Genomic DNA, 23,517 nt, shown 5'->3' with positions numbered 1-23,517 from the left:
TGATAGCTCTGGTATTCATAAAGTAGTCTTAAAGCGTTATAAATACTGTTTTGTAAAAGTGTCTCATCTGTTGAATTATTTTCTATATTGCAAGTCTATTGATTAAAAAATGCCTAACAGAGAGGCATACATTTCCCTACACCGTACCAGGAATGTGATTATTTAGTGAAAGGTAACATTACAAAATCCTTCAGCTGTCTTTGCATAAGAATATACTAACATCAAAATAACAGTGTTCTTAACTATGAAATGTTGATAAATAGTTGACTTCCTCATTTTTATGCTTCCCCAATTTTTATTGATTATTCATAAGAATAATGTTGTACTGATGAACAGTTAGAACTCGCTGAGTTTAAATGGTTCCTGTAGTTGTTCATAGAGATAAAAAGAGCAGCTGGCCTCACATTGGGTTTGGAATGCAGTAAATTGTTTAGTATCATCATCACATAGTCTCAAAGCTGAAATCTGGAATGCACCTACATGTTCACATAGCAATTGCATAGCTGGCTGAAGGTAATCTGACCTTTATCAGAAGTGATAAAAGCATTAATAAGTCTTTAAACCACAAGTCCTTTACTCTTTTTCAAATTAGACCTCACAAAGTTGTTTTTCACATGCATAGCATGCACAGAATCTTCCACTGCTTACTAGGAACAACAGTTCCTTTTGAGTACAACTAGTCCAGCCACTTAGATGGGTGCTTTAATAATGTTATCAGCTGGGGTTATATACAAGATGTTGCAAAGGGTACTGAAATCCACATGGAGCAGGTACATTCACTAAGATTGATAAAGAATTAATTCACAGTGTAAGGAAAAAAACCCTCCACAGAATAACTCACCACCTTGCAGTGTTTTTCAGATGGGGAAGCATCTGTTGCAGCTCATCTGTTGCAGCAAGGCCCTGTTGGCACAGGGAATTCCTAGATGCTCCTTGCAAATGTGCATTTTTGCGACTCTTGCAGCTCTTGCTGCAAAAACCCTTGCTTCACTCAGTGATATTAGCTTTACTTTTTCCCCTGAGAAAAATCCCAGCCTGTTAGCCCCCCCTTTCCCAATCTGAACACTGCTTTACACAAATGCAGCTCCTGGAAGAGTTGCACTGCTGTGGCACATAAGGCCACATATGTAGCATATCACAGGGGATTAAAAACTCATTTAAACACCAATAAACATTTTAAACTACAAACATGCTCAGCAAATGTTATGTGTTGCTGAGATGGTCCCCACATATGCAAAGGGATGTTTTTGAGCTCTTGACTTTAAGGATGGGGCAACCCAAAGAATGGAGGAGCAGTGACCTTGGATGACCCCAGAACACAAAGAACTTAGTGGTGACCTCAGATGACCCCAGCGGCTAAATGGTGTCCTCGGATGACCCCAGAATCCAAAGTTTATTTTTTTATTATGTTAGGCATTGGAATGGGCTGCCCAGGGAAGTGGTTGAGTCACCATCCCTGGAGGTCTTTAAAAGATGTTTAGATGACGGGATAGGGATATGGTTTAGTGGAGGACTTGCTGTTAGGTCAGAGGTTGGACTAGGGGATCTTGGAGGTCTCTTCCAACCTAGATGGTTCTGTGATTCTGTGAAAAAATGTCCCTCAAGCCAAGTAAAATATGCTTCTGATTCCTCACAGACATGAGCCTGCAGAAAGGATCTCCTTGTCAGGATGTGACTGAATTGTTTCCTTCTCAGGTCAAACCTTCGGTTTTAGTATTGCAAAAACTGAGATTTTCTCTGTGCTACCCATGGCTTTACCTGGACTGAACTTGTACACCTGGTAATACTGCATGTTTTAGAATGCCTTCACTGAAGTTGCTTTCTGTAAGACAACTGAAATGTTTATGCTTCATTTGAAGGTGTGGTAAAATTCAAAGTGGGTTGTCCTCCAGAAAACTTGTACAATCCATTTAAGAAATAGCTCATGGCTCTACGTATTAGACAATATAAATGACTGACCTTGCCTCCTGGCTCACTGGAGACCAGGAGCTTCTGTATCTGTAACTCCTGCCGATCAGAGCAGTTTAAGCACAAACACACACACCAACTGTCCTTAGAGGAGAATAGAGAGACTAAGTAATTCTTCCACACACAAGTATTTCTAGTGCCTACCACGCACCTTTTTATAGGTCTTATACAGAGACCTATACTTAACTCCAGCCCTACAAGTTCCCAGATGTTTAGGTTTACCACACAAACTCTTATGCCCCAAAACTTAGTAGCAGAATTGAGATTTTGAGCATCTACCACAGGCCGAGAAAGCTGGAAACACACCAGGCCTCATCTTTCTGCTGGCTGAGCTCCATGCTCAGATAAGCCCAGATGTATTTGTTACAGCTGTTAACATAATATGCACAGAAGCCTTCCAGCCATCTGTTCCTGTCAAGACCCAAAGGGCCAAGCACTCAGAACAAGATTCCAGCTCTGAGCTCCCCCCGCCCCCCCCCAAGGCAGGGATGGAGAAGCCCTACAACTCCTTTGGTTATGTACTCTGCTGTGCAACAGCCACAAAACCACTGAACTTGAGACATGAATTGAGCTGTGAAAAAGGCAGGATCTGCAGGCCCCAGCAGAGCCCTACAGCGCCTAACAGCCTCCTCACAGAGCTGCCACAGGAGTGAGCCCATCTCTCCACTGGACAGGAAAGCCAGAGACAGGCATTTTGGGCAAAGTCTGGAACCTAGGGAGTCCAAAGTGCCATCAACCATGTGAGGTACAGCACAGCTAAACACCAAGTCACAGCCATCACTGGATGTCATTTGTTTGCAGGCTCAACGTTCAGCTTTGCTGAGCTTCTGCTTTGAGTTCCTAGGAAAGCACTTTTTAGGGTGAATAGTCATAAAAACATCCAGTCTTGGCTTAAAAACCCTTAAGAGTTACTGTTTTTACTAATGTAGGTGTAATCCTTTCTGAAACACTGCTTCAGCTAAGCAGAAGATCTCTAATCAACTACCAAGTGACATTTATAGCTTTAGACTCATCAAATATGCAAAAGTTTCCAGAGGGCTCAAACCAGAGTTTATGCCTGAGTTTTTAGTGTGTTCAAGTATATGCTATGGAGCCAAACAGATACTGAAACAACCTAACTCAAGTAATGAAGAGATCTAGGTCTTTATGCTTAAGTAACAGCATTGAAATTGACTGTTAGAAAGCAAGCAAAGAAAACCCAGGTACTTAATAGACTCATGGACCTCTGGATACGGCAGGGTGGTAAAAGAGGCAAAGAAATCCTCTACAAATCCAATCCAGCAATATTTAAATCGACCCTAGGTAAATGCAACTATTCGGACATGTTCAGTGAATACACATCACTGCCTCACTGCCAGATGACTCAACAGTAGGTTAATCCTTTCCTCCTATTTGCTGTATTGCATACTCACTATGACAGGGTCTACAAGCTATATTTAACTGCTGCTGATTTATTGGCACAGGCAAGGATGCAGCAGGGCTTTTAGCTCGTATTTCCAGGGTTTTATTGCCCAGTTAGAAAGCATAAGATGAACATAATTGGAATGAACTTAAGGTTTCTGGCATGTGAAGCATTCAGATGAAAGCGTATCTATCACTGCATGAAGAAGGTTGCCAACCAACGTGTCACCACATGGATCATTTCTGAATGGCCACAGCATTCCTTAGTGGGTATTTTCCCAGCACCAGAAACAGAAAACATACCCAGGCTGTCAAAATCCTGTTTGCTCTAGCATTTCATCAGCAAGCTCTCTGAGCACAGGACCTCCATTACACCGCTGCCACTGACGTTGCCTCATTTGAAATACTGAACTGAAGGATGGAATTGCATACTTCTGAAATCCATCTCTTACTCTGCAAAGATCTCACTTCAAGATCTACTTAATAGATAGTATTTAATTTCCAAACGCTGTGGGATTGTGTTTGCAAAGCTTTAAAATATAGTTATTACCACCGTGTTCTCAAAACAGCTTTAAATATAAAAATAGCTTTAAAATATAGTTATTACCACCGTGTTCTCGTTTTGAGAACACGGTGGTAATAACCATATTTTAAAGCTTTCGTCTTGAGAACACGGTGCACCAATACATATATTTCCAGTTCTTTAGGCACAAGAAGTATCTAGGGGATAACTCTTGTCTTGTAGAGAGCATCTTTCCTTCATTCATGCAGAGGAAATGTTAATTAACATAACTCGATTGCTGGACAATACAGCCCCAAACTACAAACCTACACCATATGGATAACGCAATGCTTTCTTTAGGACTCAAATTTTCTTTAGACAAGATGGGAAATAGTAATATTTTTCAGAGAGTGCTTTTTAAGGGTTTTTGATTTGATTTAGTATTTTTTTTCAGGAGGAAAGGTAGATAAACGTAACTAGAAAGATACCATAAATAGCATACACTGGAACAAGAAATGAAACCTTCAAACAGAAAAGTGCACTTAAGCACAACAAGTTTTCATGAGGTGGTGAAAGTATTTGCATCTTGAACCTGGAGAACCTATTCCAAGGAATTCTGCATCACATCTTTTCAGTTAATTTCACTTCATTGGAACACATGGGTTATTACTGTACCACTTTCATTATTTCAGAAATACAGAAACCAGAGAGGTATTTAAGTACAAGATTATGCTTACAGTTAGAAAGAGACATCTCTCTTACAAGTTTACTGACGTGGTTATTACTGAAAGAGAAAACAGACCAAGATGCTATTTCCAGCCACATCTAAATGGACTAAAAAACCTTCTGCCTTCATTCCACATATCAAACTCACCCTGGTAACATGAGTTGTATGCAGATCTTGCTGCTGCGAATTCATCACTCTGGGAATGCCTGACTAGGCACGTGCTCCTAGAAACAACGGCTAACACAGGCAGAAACATGTCATACAACATTCATAACAACACTGGCAAGAGTGTCAAGTGTTTCCCAGATTAATGTGGTTTAATCTGTTGGTACAAGATTGTGAAAGAAATGAGCACCATGATTACTATCACATATGCACATTTCCCTCAGCTTAAATCTGAACCAAAAAAAATTCAAGCGCCCACCAAAAAAAAGCCTGAGTCTTGTTATTCTCCGAGGGTGTTGTTTGAAATCACAAATGCCCAGAATGGCCCAGTGCAGTGCACCAATACATGTTCTTATTTTTCCAGGTCTTTAGGCACAAGAAGTATCTAAGGGATGACTCTGTGCAAATCCTCCACTTCGAGGCTCCACATATTCTCATGCACCGGATTTTCAGAAAGATCCGTCATCTTTATTGCTCGCAGCACAGGCTCGGGACTGCAGGACCGCACCACGCCCATCACCATCACGTACTTCCCTGAGAGAAAATACAACAAAAGCTGCCAGGCTAAGGCCTCATCGACCTTTACGTCTTCATTTAATTTCTAAGGCGGGTAGCGAAGCCTTTAAAACCACGCAAAGAGGCCGAGGTACAGTTCGGGGCTCTGGCCCCGCTCCGCACCCGCCTCCCCGAGGCCTCAGGGGGCCGCCGAGCGCCGCCCGGCCCCGGGCCCTGCTGCCGGCGGCCCCGCGGTACCTGCGCTGAGGCACGGCCGCCCCTGGGGCACCGCCTCCACCCCCAGCACGGTGAAGGCGCCGCTGGCGTCCCTCAGCCGGGCCGAGCCGCCGGCGGCGCCGCCCCGCGCCACCTCCAGCACAATGCCCTGCATCCACGCCGCCCGCAGGTGTAGCGGCTCCCGGCCCGCCTCCGCCCGGCCCAGCGTCCACGTCCCGCCGGCGCCCCGCACGGCGCCCCGCAGCTGGGCCGCCAGCACTTTCAGCGGCGGACCCGCTGCCTCCCCGGCCATGCCCCTGGCCCGGCCCGCGCCGCGCAGCCGCTGAGGGACGTACCGAGGGGGAGAGGGCGGGAAGCGGCCGCAGCCCCGCCTCAACCACCTGGCGCCGCTCGGCGGCCGGGGCCGCGCTCGCAGCCTCGGGTCAAGCCGAGAGGCGAGAAGGTCGTGCCCGGCCACTCTCCGGCTCCCGGGGAGAGGGGCTGCGGGGCTGCGTGCAGGGAAGGCGCTCCCCACAGCAGCCGGCCCAGACCGCCCCGCTGGTGGCCGCCGGTCAGTAGGAGCCGGTTCTCGCTTCGCCTCAGTTCACTGGCTCCCTCACCTGCTACCCCGTGGCGTAAAGACGCGGTGTAAGACCCCAGCCCGTGCTTTGATCGGAGCGCAAAGTCGGCACCCTCCGCGGGATGAAGCCGCACCGGGTGGGCTCGTTCTGGCCCCAGCCCGGCTGCTGTGGGCAGCCTGGAGCCGGCCCGGGTTCTGGTCCCCTGGAGCATTTCGTAACTGAGCAGGAAAGGAAAAGGTTAATGGTCACTGCTCAGTTAACGTCCTCTGCTTCGTGAGAAAAACACGCTGGTTTGCTCAGGGAGGCTCTCAGTGTAACATATATATATTTATACATATATATATGTATACACATGCACACGGAAATCCCAAGCACTATGCACAGAAAGCACATGCAGCCCTAAGCTGGGAGCCTTTAATTCCAAAGCCTTTCAGCATCACTTTTCATTCTGTTTATATTCCAGCCAGGCTAATTTGCTTCACTTCGCTTCAAAATCCCTGAAATGCTGTGGTCTGCTTTGGGTGGGTGGGTTGGCACTTCATTTGGAAAATATACCAAGAAATAGGCCAATGGAAAAGCAGGAGAATGGGACAAACAAAAGCAAAAGAATAAGGAAAATTGTGGGGACTGTTTCCTCGGGTTCACAAGCTTTCTGTTACCTACAAAAATGCAAAATGTGTAAAAATACGTAGAGAACTGACTTCTCTCGAATCATTCTTTAAAGCATGTTTTGTTCTCCATTAAAAGAGCCATTACTCTATTTAAAAAAAAATCCAGTTTTGAGTAGCAAAATACATCAAAAGACATTTTTTCCCTACTCACCCATCATGTTATGAATTATTTATTCAGAATATCTGAATGGGACTTATTCCATTTATAGTATGAGGAAGCAGTTAACGTTACCATTTACAGTAAGAATAAAAGATAATATTGGTAATAACAATAAAAACACTGACATCCAAGTACACCCATTTCAATAGAGAATCATGTAATCTGGCAATCAAATCATATGGGTTACAGGAATAGAAAGACATTAGATGGTTACTGTATATGAATGCAAAATCTGAGCTAGGCTCACTGGAGAAGAAGATTTGTAATTTATGCCCCTAAGCTACAGTCTCTTGACAGCGTCAATATTTAGTTTCACATAAAAAATTAAATTGTGCCAAATATTGATAAAAGTATTGTATTCCTATTTGTTACGTTATAATAGGAGGGTCTAATGCTTATTAAACCATTAAATCTACAGATGAAGGCAAGACCCCTACAAGAGAGTAATCTGCAGGAGAGACTAAAAGGTCCCTTTTAAAAGATTTTCCTTGGAGAAACTTATGAGAAGAGGGCTGGAGTACAGGTGATCTCCACCAAGTAATGGGTTTGTTTTCCAAAACCAGAAAATCCTTTCATTTCAGCAAAAAGCAAAGTTACACTGAACTATCTGCAAAGTTCTTATCAAAGAGCTGGCTCAGCACAGAGACACAATCTGGGCAGCAGAAAGAATGTCTGATGCCTCGACACACAGTGGTGTCTGAAGGTGGTCCGGCAGCTGTTGCACCCATGTTTGTGGCAGCAGAGGAAGCTCAGCACAATCCTGGGATGGGAAAGGCAGTGAGCTGGTGGCTGGCAGGCTGTAAATTACACTGGATTATGTTTGAGTGCACATGCTGATGCTGGATGAGCCAGTTTTGGTTTGTGGGGAATAAAAATGACTCAGTCTTCTGTCTGCTGCTGCAACATGTGCTTTTCTTTAGAGCAGTCTTCAAGGACGTTACTCCTCACGCTGACATGCATGTGAGAGGTGCAGTTACAGTGTGGGTAAGAAAAGGTCAGACAGCACACTGATAAGATAGCCCATAATGGAGCCAGGTCTCCCTCTGTTAGACTGGCACTGGTTTGTTTGGTCTCAAGAAACTTGGAGAAGAATTTGACCCTAGTGTTGCCTGAAGAGATTTCCTAAGAAGCAGCAACTTGAAATGTTCTGTCCAGTTTGTACCTTGTCACCCTCTCACTGATACTGTGACTTAAGTGGAAGCAGTTCTCTGCTTCCTGCCCCTAATTTTGGTGAAAGGCTGCTATTACACAATAAGGAAATTATTATCTAAAAATAAATAAATAAAAATCTGGTATTTGACAGTCTTTCACCCTACCCAAAATAATTTTAAAGAAAAGCTCTGTCCCAGTCCAATGACTGTCTAGAGAAAAGTTTATTCAGTTTCTCTTTCGTAGTACTGAGAAATCCCTAAACAGACTTCAGATAAACTTTAAGGCTGCTTTCAGCACACACAAGGAACCATCAAGTTTCACCTTTGACAGATCACCATAGTTTATGCTTGTTTTCTTATATTGCACACGGAACTACAAAAGGCAATCCCAAGGCTATATAAAATTCAGTAATTTCCTGCCCTTTTTTTTTTTTTTTTTTTTGTACCATATAAAAGGCGCAATGTGGACATGCTGACATAATTAATTATTTTAAATTAGCAGGCTAATGTGTTGGAAATAATGGGTTGAAAATCAGACATATTTGCATCCCTAGATTAAACTTCTGCTGCACGCTTTGGGACTGACCTGTCTGGCAGGTGGATGCTCAGTTGTTTCACCAGTAGTTTCACAGGGCTGGGAACCAGACAATGCTGAAACAGGAAAACTACAGCTGAGGCCTGCCAAACTTAGCAGGTTGTTGTGGGTAAGTGATGCTTTAGAGGTGACTTGAACCGAGGCATCATGAGCAACAGATGTCATCAAAACACTGCTAATAGCTACTACGGTCTGGGCTCTCCTGTGGTGATGTCCTGCCAAAACTGTGTGGCAGTCACCCCAAAGTAAAAATGAACTAACTTATCTGGCAAATGCTGTCAAGTAAAGCCTTAGTATGGCACCCTTTGTGCTCTTTTTTTCTGGAGAACCTAGCACAGGTGCTATGCACTGCATGTGGATGTATGCTTAGCAGACTCAGTAGAGGATTTCGGCCAGAGTGCTGCAGCTGTGAAGGAGCTGACAGCTGCACCCCATGTGTGACAGAGGGAAAAACAGCATTTGGCTCAGGCACCTCCGCAGAGGGTGAAAACCTCAGCTTGTGCAGCCAGCCTTAAGATGAGAAATGATTCCTTCGCTCTCAGTGTCACGCAAACTTAACCAGTTCCTGTCACTCACCATGCATTCCTACCGCTGGTAGCCTATGGGTGATGAAAGCAGCACAATGATCTCCAGCTTAGCTGACTCATTTCTTTTACAAAGAATACTTAGAGGAAATGCTTAGAGAGCTCCAGTTGTGTTCTGCAGAAGTGGGTGTCACCTGTTTATTCCTTTCTATGCTATAAATATGCCTGGTGTGTAACTGAAATAAATTCATGTTCTATGGAATAGGAGCACGAAATGGTGAAAGAAGAAAAAAAGAATAAATCACTGTATTTACCAGTACTGCTTGCTGCCCTGGAAATGGTCTGTGAAGCTGGCTTCCAGATGGGCTTACACAAAGTGCTGCATCAACATAAAACAACAACAACAACAAAAACTCTTTAAAACAGGAAATATGAATGGCATCCAAAGCATTAGATCTCAGTACTGACTGAAGTGAAGCCAGTAGCTATGAGACTTTAGAAGTTCAGCTTTTTTGACTTCACTTTGCTTCATAAAAGAGGTGGATGTTTGTGAGCAGCTTAACAAGACTGGAGATCCCCTGTCAGCACTGTAGGGGAATACAGATTGCAGCATCCTCCCTGGACAGCTGCTGCTGGCATGCTATAAATATTCTCCCATGAGCATCATCAGCATCCAGCTTATCCACTGAGAGAACAGAATCATTTTCCTAAAGAAAAGCAACAAGAAGAGTGACATTTTATTTTCAAAATCTTAAAATTTGCTATGTCAGAAAAATAGAAAAATACATAAAGGCCAGTGAGGATGAGAAGTTACATTCAACATGGAGCACACCTTGGCGTGGTTCCACAATATTCAAGGTTTGTTCAAAAGGTCATGAAATAACTTCCTTGAGCCTGTAGGGAAAGGTAAGACCTTGAAAAATTGTTGAATTTTGAAGCAAGCCAGGGCTTTCTCAGGTCCAATCAAAGAGAATCGCTACTGCTACAAGCCTTACCTTGCTTAAACCAAAAACATTACAGCTACACCATCACCAGTCAGGCTAATTTAAATTGGTGCAATGTTAGAATGAGATTAAAAGCAGCTTAGAGTTTTAATATAATGACTCGGATTTTATAGCCATCTCACATTCAGCACATACCTGCATTCATTCAGGAAAAATGTTCTGGAAGTTTAAGATGAATGTCAAGCTCTTTGAAGAGGAAAGTTTGAGGCGAGCCTCCAGGGAGCCTGAGTAAGGAGCCTGAACAGAGGAAGCCCACGTGTCTGATGCTGTATCAAGGAGGATTTTTGCAGAGTCTTCAGGAGACAGACGTAAAGCAGACACCAGATTCGGTACCTGCCAAGCAGACCAGTCAGCTGGTGTATTATCTGTTTCCTAGTCACTGAAAAGTTGTAGAAAAAGTGAATACTCACTTCTCTGTGTGCTTTAGCCAGTGTCTTGTACTTGTATTCCCATCTTGAAGTAGGGAGTGAAACTAATTTTTTAAGTAACCCATAGATCATGGAGTAACATTTAAGTCACAAAATGGGATGAACCTCTTTAGCTAACCACATTTTGCTCTGAGATCAGAGCATCTCCACGTAGAATGTCTGCACTGATTTTCTATGGAGCTGTGACTAAAGCTTTGCCTGTGTGGTTGCTCGGGGATGCCAGACAAAAAAGACCCTGCCCTGGACACTGGCATGAGCAGCTATGGAGTCCTCTTTGGAAACTGTTCATGAGGGACTGCTCTCCTGACTCCCCTGGCGCTGGCAGTGATATTGGCAAGAATAGCAGAAATGGCCTCATACGGGAAGAAATGTGCTAGGTACAGGCTATACAAGGCCTATTTACCTCTTAATCTGTCTGAGAGAAGATAAGAAATGGTAAATAAACTCACGGATTTCTTCCTAAATGACGACATAACAGTGTGTAGTTGCTGAAATATGTTTTCACATTCTAAGGCTTCTTTAATTTATTGAAAAATCAAAACATATGAGATCTCATGAGCCAACTGGGAGACATCCCATTAGTTCAACTTAGAAAACCTCTGCAACTCATGTGAAAATGTCACATTTTAAAATATAATTTGACATTAAAATGTCACAAACTGCCTCCACCTCCTGATTTAAGTCATTTTTGTTCAAAGGTTCTCGTTTGTATTTTGCACAGCACCTGACATTAAACATTCTACTGAAACTCTCTAATTAAGACCCATCTTTTTTCCACTAGGTCCAGAATATACAGGTTCAGATATGAGTTCAAGGGAATGAAGGTCAGACTTTTATTGTTGGCATTTGAAATCTTGCTCAACCATCGCTGACAATTTATCCATAAGTACCTCATCTCATACATTATTCAGGGACAGGAATTTGGGGGTTGGCACTCAGTTTCACTTAAGGTAGATATATCTACTGGTTTTAAAAGATTTTCATCAGTTCATGCCAGTGAGACTCTAGAACCCATGTTATGAACTAAGTAGGAAAACAAAATGAACCAGAGGAACATAAACAGAAATTGTGAAGACGACCCACTTCAAGGGAAAATGATAAAATCACTTATGCACAGGTGAGCTAACCTTTCTGCTGGTTGTGATGAAGACTGCAATGAGGCAACAATATAAACATTGATTTATCTCAATAAATGTCAAAAATTAATAATGAATGGTATTCAAAAATACATTTGATGGTTTTGCCAGGTGGTTAAAATGTACACAGTATTGTAACACAGTAGTTGTTTCTAAAGGCACCTCTTCATATAGCAAACTAAATAACAAAACTGGGACTTGAAATTCAAAGATCATAAAAAAACAGAAAGTGATTCCTCAGGGATTCAAATATATTGAAACCAATAACAGCAATTTTTCAGCTTGTCATGAAAAGCAGCAGTAGATGATAAAGACAAAAACAGCATGCCTTATTTTCACAGTCTGAGGAGGCCATAAAACCAGACTTGCAGTAGAGAACTCCATTGCAAAAGCCAGCAGTGCTCATTAATTCAAAACAGAAACTGGCAATACTTCAAGAGCCAACTAGTGGACATCAGCTTGGCATAGATGGTGTCTAAATTTAATGGAAATGTCACGTAGAATAAAGTGACTGTGCAGAGCAGGCATGAAAATGTGTGCATGTTTTTGCTTGCACCTTTGGAGTTTTGATATTCCAAGCATCAAACACTTATATTCAAATAATATCCAGGAAAATCTGAAGCTCTTTGGCTCAGCTACAATTTCAGCCAGTATGAATTTCAGGCTATAGACACTTTAGAATGGAAAAGGACAGCACGTGACCTTAGATTTGCAAAGCAAAGCTCATCAGAGTATTCAGGCCTCATTGCCGGTTACAGCCTCATTTACGAGAAATGCACAGGGTGAAAGTGAAAGGCGCAAAGCAGTTTCTTTCTCTTACCCACAGATCTCTGTACTCTGACTATGCTTTACCTAAATTCTTTTAAAACACAGTACAGTGATTACTAGCAAACAATCTTAACAGATGTGGGTTAGGTATTTTCATTTTCATTGTTTACATAGATTTTAAGGCATAGGGAGAATTGTGATCTTCTAGTTGAACCTACTGTTTGACAGAGACCACTGGTTTATTTGCATCTGGGGACCTCTGACTCTTACTTGGCTGGGAACTCAGGGGTTTTGGTCCACTCCAGGCCATGAGGACCCCAGCAGTCACCAGGGGAATTAAGGAGGAGGGAGCGCAGTCAGAATGGCCTTCACGCTCCCCACCATTTGAGCCAATCCCTCTTACACTTTCCTTGTCTGAAGCAAATAACTGGGTGAACATCTGGGCAATGGCAAGTTCCACTCTCAAGTTCCACTGCTGCACCTTTCCTGGTAAAATTAAGCATTCAGTCAGATAGGTTACATTCAACATATATAATATTTTATGGATAGAAGAAAAAATAAAACAATCAAACAAACAAAAAAACACTTTGACTAGCCCAGTTAATTACAGTAAATGTTACCTGCAGAACCAGCATTGTTTGGTATCAATCTACTGATTGATTCTTCTGCCCTGGGACCAGTTCTGACAGCTATGCAGTGCTGAGAGATGCTACATACTTTAAGCCATCCGTGGTATCAGCCTGATTGAGGGTTGCAAGTGACTTGCAAAATCAAGTCTGGTAGGGACAGTCCTTACTAAGAAAGTCCCTAAAGTTCACACTCAGGAGTGAGCATTCAAATAGCAGCACATTTTACTCATAGGTAGCAGTATTCAGTGAATGCCCCTTTTGTTTGTGGCTACTTTCCCTTCTGTTTCTTATAAATGTCATTGTACTACCCTGGATTCCATCTGGACACATTATCTGGGGTAAACAGAAATTCCACCAACGGAAACAGAACTGAAAGCAATTAGAGAATCTTCATTCATCCTGTGATCTGTGAAATAGATTGATGTGTTTCCTTCTGAAAGCTGCATTTCCCAGCTTTAAAACAACAGTGCTCACTCCACCAGTGCTTCTGTGGTCTTCATTACACAGCTGTGGAGCACTGCCAGCTGATAACATTTGTAAAGACTACTTGTAAAGCCATGAAAGAGGCAGTGCTACATAGTTCTCACTCCTAAACTGTAGTGGAAGTTTAAGTTTCTGTTCTTGAATTCAAAGGGATTTGCATGTTTTGCAAGCTGCAGTTATCTTGAACTATAGAGTTTATGGTATGTAATTGTGCATTTTATGGCCAGTAATCTTGCATTAAGCCATGTGAAATTCCTGGTACATGAGTAGGAAAGGGTGTATTGTTGCTTTGTTGTTTAATCAGTATAAAGTAACAGACAGGCTTTAACAGAGCTGCTTTAATCTTTCCCAGTAGCCCTCTCTCTTGCAGGGAAAACTAAAGGATCCGTTTCCATCATGGCTTCTGTCTTGCTGGGTTGCATTCACACTGTTTTATTATCTATAAATGTCTTAACAGGACCTCAACTTAATATCTTGGAAGTCGTACTTTCTTGTTGCAGCTGTAAGTAAGCAGGCTGTGCATTGCAGAAGGTGAGAAGTGATCAGGCTCTGCAGAACAGACCTGTGGCAGATGGCAGGTCACATCCTGGGGCAGTCCTGGTTTCCCACCCTGCTCAACCAGGAAAGAGCTGCTGCCCCCAGTTCCCAGTTTTTACTACGTGCTACAGCTTGAATTGCTACAGTTTGGCCTCTGTGGAAGCAGGTTAGCTCTGATCATAAAAGCACAAGGTGAAGGTGGGATGAGATGTCTGGATTGCAAATGCAGACCTAGAAAGCTCTGAGCTTTGCCTAAGCTTGGCCAGATGCCTCTGGAGGAAGGAGAGCTCCCCTGACTGCAGAGCAGCCTCTGACCATGCACTGCTTGGGACTGAAGTACTTCCTGCTTCCTTATTTATTTATTTATTTATCTTCTTCCCTCAGTGCTCACAGACCCTGCTATAAAGCGGTCTCATTAAGAAGGAAAAGGAACTCTTTTCCCTCTGCTGCAATTATCAAGTGACAGATGACTTCAACCTGGGAGACAAGGCAGCTGCATATTTCAGCAGATAGGAAATGTTATATGGTCACACAACATTGCAAACACAAAAACTGGGACTGATTCAATTTAAGCCTCTGCTTTGGTTCTGTGAAGAGGTTAGACATAAATCCTAAACACAGGATTGATTTGCTAACTTCCCTCGAACTTCGAGCTAGACTTCTTTTTGCTCAGACCTGTTGTCAATTTTAGCATTTATTGGCTGTTGTAGCTAAGACTGAATACTCATTTAACCTCACCAGGATACAATCTGTACTTGCACTACATTCCAGGAAACTGTAGTTCACATTTTCACCTTAAATACAATTACCTATCAAGCATTTTCAACATAAGACATTAATTCAGTATGTTTTTCTTTCCCTTAGTTTTGCTACAGTTTGATCTTTATGGGACAATTGTCACTATTTTTTGCAAACTGAATGAAATACAGCGCTTTGAAAAAAAAATCTAGACCTTGCCACAAGACTATAGAAGGAAACATTATCTGGTTATCCTGTGAACTTGTGTTAGTGCACAAAAAAAAGGCATTTGAAAGTCCTTGAGCTACACAGAGACAGAATGGAACTTTCCTTTAAGCCTGCAGGTTGGGGCATTGATTTGAGAGAGGTGAGGCACTGACTCCTGACTCAGCTTCTTCTTCACTTATGTACTTTACCTAATAACTGCTTAATGTACAATATGTAACAGCACTCAGAGGAGACACCAATATCCAGTGTTTCCCACTCATAGGTGAGTGGTCTACCTGTTAAGCTCCAAGTCTCTCTTGGCTAACAAATATTCCTTCTTCCCTTTTGATGAGAAGAGAGCTCTGCTTTGCAGTTAGGACACTTTCCAGAAAACTGTCATTTTGCCTGCCATCATGCTAAGCAGGGACAGAAATCTCAGTTTTCCATATACTAAGTAGTAATCACCTGCCCCAGCAACATTCTCTCAGCTTGCTTGATTTTTTTTAAAGATTGCCATTCTTCAAAGACCCATTTTTGAAGAACATAACTCTTGAAAACTATGATTAACGTGCATAAACTGAAAAAGTTTCAGGCATACCTCTGTGGGCAATAATAACTTACTGGCTGCTTGCACAGCATGCTGGCTGCTTTGGACCTGCTGGTAGAGGAGCTCAACTCTCAACATGCAGTGCAGCAGTCCACAATACTGCTCCAACACATCTCAGGAGCTTCACAATTTTATGCTCAGTGTTATGGCATGCTCCTTTCTTGGCTTTTAGCCTGGTTAATTAGTGCAAGGTTATCAGGCAGTCTGTTTCAGAGCCGGGTTTAAATCTGTTTTCTTTTTTTTTTTTTTTTAATTCTCATTTAGTGTCCAAGCAACTAAATGAGTCTTCCCTTGTTGGGCTTGCTTCCCGATCTATAAATATGAAGCTAGTCCCTGCAAAAGGCTTTGTCACTTAGCAAACTTCCCTTGTTACACTTTACAGACAAGCAAAGCAGGGCTTCAAAGGTTGAATTACCCAGGAAAAGCATGTGTGCTTCTTGGGGTCAGATTTTGATTACTTCCTGTATAGACACTCTATGCAAGTACACTCTAATTGCGTGTAGTAAGATCATTGACAAAAGATGTACGTAATACATATAAAAAATAGTGGGAGCGAAGAGGGTGGACACCACTAAACTTAGACAACAAGATAATAAAATGACAGGATTAATTTTCAACAGACTGACTGAATGCTCATACAGATGGAGGGATTTGAACACATTTGCAGCAGTAATCCCAACAGTTCTCTGAATCTCAACTCATCAGATAATGATAGATAACAGAAAGATAGTAATGATCTTGTGAACTTAGAGTCTGTAATCTTTTTCAGTCATAATCTGTAATGCTTTTACTAGATGTCTACTGCATGCAGGAATGAAGATACGATTTTTCCATCCAGCAGAGGGGGCTTGGCAGCAAGTTTTTTAAATATAAATGCAAGTGATTTCTTTGGAAATTGAGCAATACTATAATTAAACTGACTGTTATAGGAACTTGTATACTATAAAAGATAAAAACAGAACTTCCTATGAACAAGAGACACAAATATAAACAGACACAATTCAAATTGAGAGTCTTTCTTGCTATCTTTGTGTCCCTTTCTTCTCAGTGTGGCTTTTCTATTTCACCAGAAAGCCCTTTCAAGCACAGTGCACAAGAGAAAAAGGGTTTTCTCCTAATTCCTTTGAAAATATGAGTCCAAGTTAAACCTGTCCCTGCAAACTACTTCAATACATATACAAAAAAAAAAAAAAAAAAAGAAACTTGAGGTGGAAAGTTTTCCAAGCCACAACAGAGCTGGGTGTTTGAAGGCAGGACATGTCATCCAGGAGTCTGGGAGCTTACAGCATATTTTAGGCAACTTTGTAGTTTTAAACTGGCAACCTCACAATATGGTAAGAATAAAAAATAGATGTAATTCAAGGTTATGGTGTAAAGATGAACGTTACAAGCTAATGTACAAAGTCAAGTTGCACACAATGTTAAGTCTAGTCAAAAGAATGACAAATTTCTCTTGAAATTAAAATGGGCTGGCTAGCCTTCTGATGTAATTCCTCTTTTTCATGATTAATTGCCCCAAAAACCTGTTTGCTAGTTTGATTTCCATATACCCAGAAGAAAAGTGCAGGGAGGTACATGCTTGAATACCTGGGAATCTTATTCACTTTATTATTTCTGACGAATAGAGTGTGTGTGAGCACTTGGATGACAGTGCTCAGTGGTGCTCAAAATCTGATTTTCTCCACTAAGAACCGTCTCCAGTTTTAATGACAGACTCTGGCAAATGTAATTATTGTCACCTTTGTGGTTCCAGCTTCTGGTGAAGGAAATATTGTCAATAATGATGCACTAGTAACTTAAAGTGAAATTCATGCCAGATGTAGCAGGAGGCTCAGATGACTCACCACGGCCAACAAGGGCGCAGTGCTGTTCCTGGCTGATTGTGAGCACGGGTTGTCCTGTACTGGTGCGGCAGCAGTCACCTCGCAGGGACGCTGACAGGTGCGGCGCTCTGAGCAGCCCAGGCTCTGCCTACTCACCCCGCCACTCGCTCTGGTGAGCTCTTCTCAGAAGGCAGGATCTCAGCAGTGTTGGTGGGGTACTGGGGCTGGCACCAACGTGGGCTGCCACCCACATGGCCCAGAAATTTTCCTCAAGTACTAGTATACTTAAAAAAGGAGTGTGTGGGGGAAGAGGAGGAGGAGAATTCTAGTCACTTGGTGAAATGAAATTTTCTTTTAGTGTAGTGTGGATATTGGGTTGTCTGCTAAAATTTCTGTTCGGAAGTGAATGTATGATATGTACTGGCAGTATATACCACCATATTTCTGACAGAAGAAAATGTTGGGCTATGAGAGTTTTGGAAGTCCATTGGAAGGAAGGGAACACAGCAGGACATTGTGTGTCTTCAGGCCCAAAAACTAGGTGCCAGTTAAGAGCACCAGCTCTATGAGATGGTGATTCTGGGCCCCCTGATTTCAAGCTCCCTCACCCATACCACATCTGCAGCACTTCCACCCATTGCTCTCAGTTCCACCATTCCTCGGACCCAGTGTCTTCTGTATCCTTCACCCCACTTCTCCAAACCCTTCTCAAAGCCTCTCCCTTCTCTGTAGAGCTGCCTTTCTCCTCACAGCAACAAAGTGCCTGGCTTTCCACACCAGGGCATCCCCTCCCTGACCTGCCCTTTCTGCCTGTCAGGAGAGCCTCACTCTCACCTCACAAGGTTGCCTTCTCCAAACCTTCAGGTGCTCCCAGCACTGTCCCTGCCTTGTGGCTAGCACCCCACCACCCGGTCCTCCTGCTCCATCCCTCCCCACGCTGCCCTGGTCCCTTTGGCCTCTGCCCTTTCCTGGCACCAGCTCCTTGGGTATCCCCTCCTCATGCACACTGTGTGAGACACCTGACACCTGCTTTTCACACAGGAGCATTTCAGAACAGAGTAAACCCTCCACTGGTCACAGCTGCAAGAGCAGCAGAAAGAGGATTTGTCAGGGGAACAGCAACTCTGCGGTAGCTTTCATAAAACAGAATGAACCGCATAGCACTGCTGTGTGCGCTGATGGCAAGGATTGAGGAAGAGAAAAGAGGAGAAAGGTGGGTATTTATGGGAATCTGCAAGAAAGAAAGAATCCACTTTGATGTTAATGACCTGAGTCAAAATATAAGGAGGCTGAACTTCCCAGAAAGGAAGTTCACTAAGAGGGAACCACAGATAAGCTTCAGATGCTAAACTGAAAACTGGAGGAGAAGGTAGACTTAATTCTCAGAAGAAGAAAAAAAAAAAGAAAAGAAAAAACTGTCTGAAGTATACTTTATTGAAGACAGAGAGAAAGCAAAAGACAGAGCATCTTGAAAGTAAAAGAGGTATTAAACAGAATTACAGGAAGCAACCAAAAAGCAGCAGGCAGAAAAAAGCAGAGTAAATCTGAAACCTAGGACATTGGGATTTGTTCACACAGGGAAAGGTCAGGTGGGGACAAAGTTCCAGAAGTATTATGGAACAAGCCAATAAAGAATTAACTGAGACTAACAGATAGGATGTAATAATAATAATAAATACATGAATTATGAGAAAGAATGTGAACTGGAGAAGAGGAGACAGGCTAGAAGTGAGAGATGAAAGAAGAGACAGAACAAATACTGCATGGGATGAGGAGGGGCAAAGAGCAGAACAGCCCATTCTAGCTCAGTTCATAGGAACTGAAAATCTCCCAAATCTGCTTTATTAATTGCCAATGACAAGTTTAAAGCCTTATGGGTACAGAACTTTTTGCATAGAGAAGCAACTATCTGTGCAGGTTCAAAATGGACATGGGAAAGTGTTAGCTTAAATGACAGAGGAGGTACCCAAACTATGAACCCAGAGGAGTAAGGCGATGATATCTGGCACAGCTTCAAATATTCTAGGGCAAGTGAGACTCTAGATGCTGCTGACCTAAAAACTACCAGACATTGCTACTACTGGTATTTTGCTCAGCTCATATTTCCAAAGATGCTAATTCCTTGAAGGAACAGTAGGTACATTAGAAAACATATTATAACCAAACCCTTAATCATCTCCCATACAGCCAGCATATTCACACATACACTTTTTAAAATAAAAACCAACCATTCTTCAGTCTCCTTGCACATGAAATGAAAACAAAGAAAATTCCATCTTCAGGCCAATGACAGATGCAGGTAAGAATCCAGTTAATGTATGTTAATGGAAGTCCCAAGAACTTTCATGTGAAAAATCTAACAAAGATCCGAGCACACAGACTGTTTTACAGGCATGGGTCACTGACAGTGAAACATAAGAAGTCCAAGCAGTCTAGTTGTTCTCCTGTAAGATCATTACCTTAAAACATTAACAAATATTGGGTCATATTGTCAATTCAGTTCCTCCAGGGATGAATGGAGCCCCTCTTGATATGGTGCAAAAGGAGAAGTAAAAATACCCAACTAGAAAGGGTGTCTGCACTGAGTTCCCAGTGACTGCAGCGGCTGAGTCACAGTGGGTTCTTGGACATGTAGGGGAGTTTTAGCAGGAAACCACCTACCACTTTATTTACAGCTCCACTTCAACTATGCCATTCGACTCAGCTCAGTAGATGATTTTTATCGCTGTAGATGTTGGGGATGCATTTGCAGAGACACTTTCCAGAAGGTCACACATGTTCAGCATTGGATTTCTGTGAGCTTTCTACGTATTCACTTTGGATGGGAGAAATACTGTCCCTTCTGTCCTTCTACCCCCAGTACAAGGTAGTACTTTTTTTCCAACCACTCTGATTTCTTTGTCATACCTGGCCTGTATGTGTGTTTTGCATTGCTGGACTTCTAGAAACCAGCATGCTGTCATAGTATACCTTACCAGCATGAGTACCTACAGCAGCACATCCAGGACCTGAAGACAGGGTCCTACTCTACCACACAGCACACTGTCTTTTTCTGGCAATTAAAGTAATTAAAACAACAACAAGTTTGTATCAAAAAATTATGCTGGAAGTCTAGCAAAGCTTCTTTTTATTAATTTCTTCTTTGTAAAGTATAGACATCTATAGAAAAAAATATATATATATTTTAAAAAATGTAATTGTTTGCAAATTTTAGCCCTTGAAAGTCAGAAAGGGCCTTCCCTGTCTTTTCCTGCAAATTCTGTCCCAGTTTTGTGAAAGAGTTAAGATCACACATTTCACCAGCACCCCTGCGTCACTCAGCATACAGATGCATGAGTAGGCAGTTTTCAGGTTGCGTGTGCGTGTAAATCTGATATTGCCCAATATTTCAGTTCTAGGCTTTGTAAACCACATAGCATCAGTGCAGCATGCGTGCCTGGTGCAGGACAGGAGGCTGGCTGTGGTGTGCAAGTACAAACTGCTAATTTTGCTAATTAAGACAACACAAGAGGAAGCAGGCTAATTACACTCAGGAACAGTGATGTTCCTGAGCCTAATGACTGCACCAAAATCCCAGTTTCAGAAGTGAATGGCTGCTGAATCCCAGTGTGAAGGACTCGTCTGTGTTCATGGAGGGCTTTGTGGCAGAGCACACCCAGCCAAGGACAACACTGAAGCCCAAACCATGAGTGGCATCTCCCAAACCTGCTGCTTCCTGCACAAATCTAAGCCCTGAAAAAGAGGGCTGGGAGGCAATACAAAGACAAGAAAACACATCAGTTGGACCTGCTTCTCTCTGTTTATACCAGTCTACAGAAAAGTTTATACAAATTAAAACCAGCCACAGGACTGCTAGGAAGCTGCCAGCTGCACTCCTGGTGTCACAGTTTGGGAGGGAGTGAAATTCAGAGAGGGAAGTCTCATCAGGCTGGTTCCCAACAGCCAGCAGAAGCATCCAGTTCAGTACAGCAGTGTGGGGGTCGTTGATACAAAGAAGCAACTACCTTAGCCATCCATGCTAGCAGGTTTTTTTTTTTTTTGCTCAAATTTTTTTTTTTTTTTTTTTTTTTTTTTTTTACACCCCAGCACCTCTTTGTACTGCACAATGCTCTTCATGTGGCTCATTTTTTAAAAACAGAGTCAGCTCTAGCCCTGCCTTTCAAGTACACACTTGAGAGCTCACGCAGAGCAGGGGAAAGATGCTGAATGAATCACAGGAGACTATATTGGCCAAAAATGTGCAGGATGTACTATTCTTGGTATTTAAGTCACCGGGTCTGTCACATGAAGAGGATTCATTGTGATCTGACCCAGCTGAACGAGCATAGTGCTGTAGAAACCAATGGGGTTATCTCCATGGTCTCAAGGCAGTGTTATTATTTCCGTCCCCTCCAAATCACTATCTTCCTACCTGTCTACCACCACCACAACCACATATTGGTACAAGATTAGCAGAAAATAACCACACTCTGATCTGCCTGCCACCCATTAGTGGAAACTGGGAATTCACTGGAATTCAGTTAATTCAAAATGTGTAGCACATGTATCTAGAAGTGAGCATCAAATGTCTGTGTTTTTGTCTCTTAAAAAATAAGCTATTTTTAGTAGTAAAGTGGTCTGGACCCCAGTGGTCTGTTCTGGTGCAAGTCTACTTTCTATTTTGCTAACAACAGGGATTGCCACAGTGCCACCAGCAGCACTTAGGATGCTGAAGTAAAGGATGTGAAGCCATGGCACTTGCATCCCATTCCTATTAAAGAACCAGCATACACTACAGAACAAAGTCTTTATCTTTTTGGATGAATGAAAAAAACAACTGAGAAACAACCTAAAATCACAGACCTTGTACTATTGTTACTGGGCTTACGTACTACTCTAACTGGAAATCCTCTGAAGGGCTCTGATGAAGCTCCTGCCAAACCTTTATCAAAGAAATATAACCTCATTAAAGATTTCCACCTGACCAAAGCAAGTACCCATCTGGGAGAATACTGGAGCATTTTTATGTAGCCAGAAATTCTGGCTCTTTGGCAGGTCTCCAAAGACAGGAAAAGCTGTAAGGGTGTGCAGGATCTTACCCATAAGTAACACCTCTGTTGTGTGGAAGTCATGGGATGGTATGAGCACTAGAAAAGGACAGAGCTTTCACTGACTGAATGGAAAATCCATATTCCCTGTTAGTATTCTAACCTTTCCCCGTAGACTCAGGGAGAGAGGATGTTCACCTACTTATATGGGAAATCATTAGAAAGAACATGGGATTTAAATTCACATTCATCAGTTTATTGGGATTTCTTTGTATTATTGTTACTAAGTGCTTAATTGCATCTGTTTGCCCACAAGAATTCTCAAGGGAAAAAGCCCCATTACTTGACATTTGAAGAATATTATTTGCCTTTTTTTTTTTTTAATTACAAATTATCACCCAACTGCTAATCTGCATTTTGAAAGCGGTGATTAGAGTAATCTAATTGCAGAACTTCAGCATAGGTATTTACTGAAAGCGCAGTCACCTGAAGGCTGCAGTAATTTATGTTGAGTGGGGCTGTAACATCAGGAACATACGGATCATTCTGTTTAGAAGTAAAACCAGAACGTCATGGATAATAACGTTGGTACCACTGCAGAAACTGAGAGGTTACTCAGGCCATGCTCAGAGTGGAGGTATGAGACAGTCAGAACAGGATAGCTGGAGCAAAAAACTAAACAGAGGAACAAATCTAATCTGTTTGTGGATAAAAATAGCTCCAGCCACCTTAGCAAAAGGGTTTTCTGTCAGTAAAGTTGTATTAGAATGACTTGGAGTTTGAGATCATCACTCAAGATCATGTCACTACTAATATGGTCAATAAGTTTTTGAAGGTTGTCTTGGCAAGCTCAATTCAATTTATGTGACTAATCCTAATGCTTCCTCTAGACTCATTATCAGAAAATTTGCCAGTATTTTGACGTTATTATGAACTGAAATGGATTTGCAATTGAAATACAGCACAGAATTTCT

General features: G+C 42.3%; 1 protein-coding gene and 3 long non-coding RNA genes across 4 annotated transcripts in view; 1 reads left to right on the top strand and 3 right to left on the bottom strand.

The window, feature by feature from the left end:
* LOC118174355 overlaps positions 1 to 23,517 on the bottom strand; it is a 63,572-nt gene that overhangs the window by 1,885 nt on the left and 38,170 nt on the right. The gene's annotated exons all lie outside the window — the stretch shown is intronic.
* On the top strand, positions 7 to 23,517 carry LOC118174357. Its single transcript, XR_004754625.1, has 4 exons — positions 7 to 165; positions 8,966 to 8,970; positions 10,743 to 10,745; positions 23,506 to 23,517. It is a non-coding gene; the product is annotated as an uncharacterized LOC118174357 (long non-coding RNA).
* Positions 681 to 1,398, bottom strand: LOC118174358. Its single transcript, XR_004754626.1, has 2 exons — positions 1,339 to 1,398; positions 681 to 1,300 (listed from the first exon to the last, which is right to left on the bottom strand). It is a non-coding gene; the product is annotated as an uncharacterized LOC118174358 (long non-coding RNA).
* On the bottom strand, positions 4,436 to 5,814 carry RMI2 (RecQ mediated genome instability 2). The gene is made up of 2 exons (XM_035339643.1): positions 5,517 to 5,814; positions 4,436 to 5,297 (listed from the first exon to the last, which is right to left on the bottom strand). The coding sequence occupies exons 1-2, from the start codon at positions 5,785 to 5,787 to the stop codon at positions 5,149 to 5,151; spliced, it is 420 nt and encodes a 139-aa protein (XP_035195534.1). The 5' UTR covers positions 5,788 to 5,814; the 3' UTR covers positions 4,436 to 5,148.

The sequence above is a fragment of the Oxyura jamaicensis genome, chromosome 14 (assembly GCF_011077185.1).
Source record: "Oxyura jamaicensis isolate SHBP4307 breed ruddy duck chromosome 14, BPBGC_Ojam_1.0, whole genome shotgun sequence".
Classification (NCBI taxonomy): Eukaryota; Metazoa; Chordata; class Aves; order Anseriformes; family Anatidae; genus Oxyura; species Oxyura jamaicensis.
The sequence above is the reverse complement of the archived record's forward strand: the minus strand, read 5'-3'. Positions and strand labels throughout refer to the sequence as shown.

What these genes read in the sequence shown, in the direction of transcription:
- RMI2 (XM_035339643.1), bottom strand. Translation starts at nt 5,787, where the DNA reads ATGGCCGGGGAGGCAGCGGGTCCGCCGCTGAAAGTGCTGGCGGCCCAG. An exon ending in GCGGCCGTGCCTCAGCGCAG is followed by an intron (nt 5,298 to 5,516) that starts GTACCGCGGGGC and finishes ATTTTCTCTCAG; the next exon opens with GGAAGTACGTGATGGTGATG.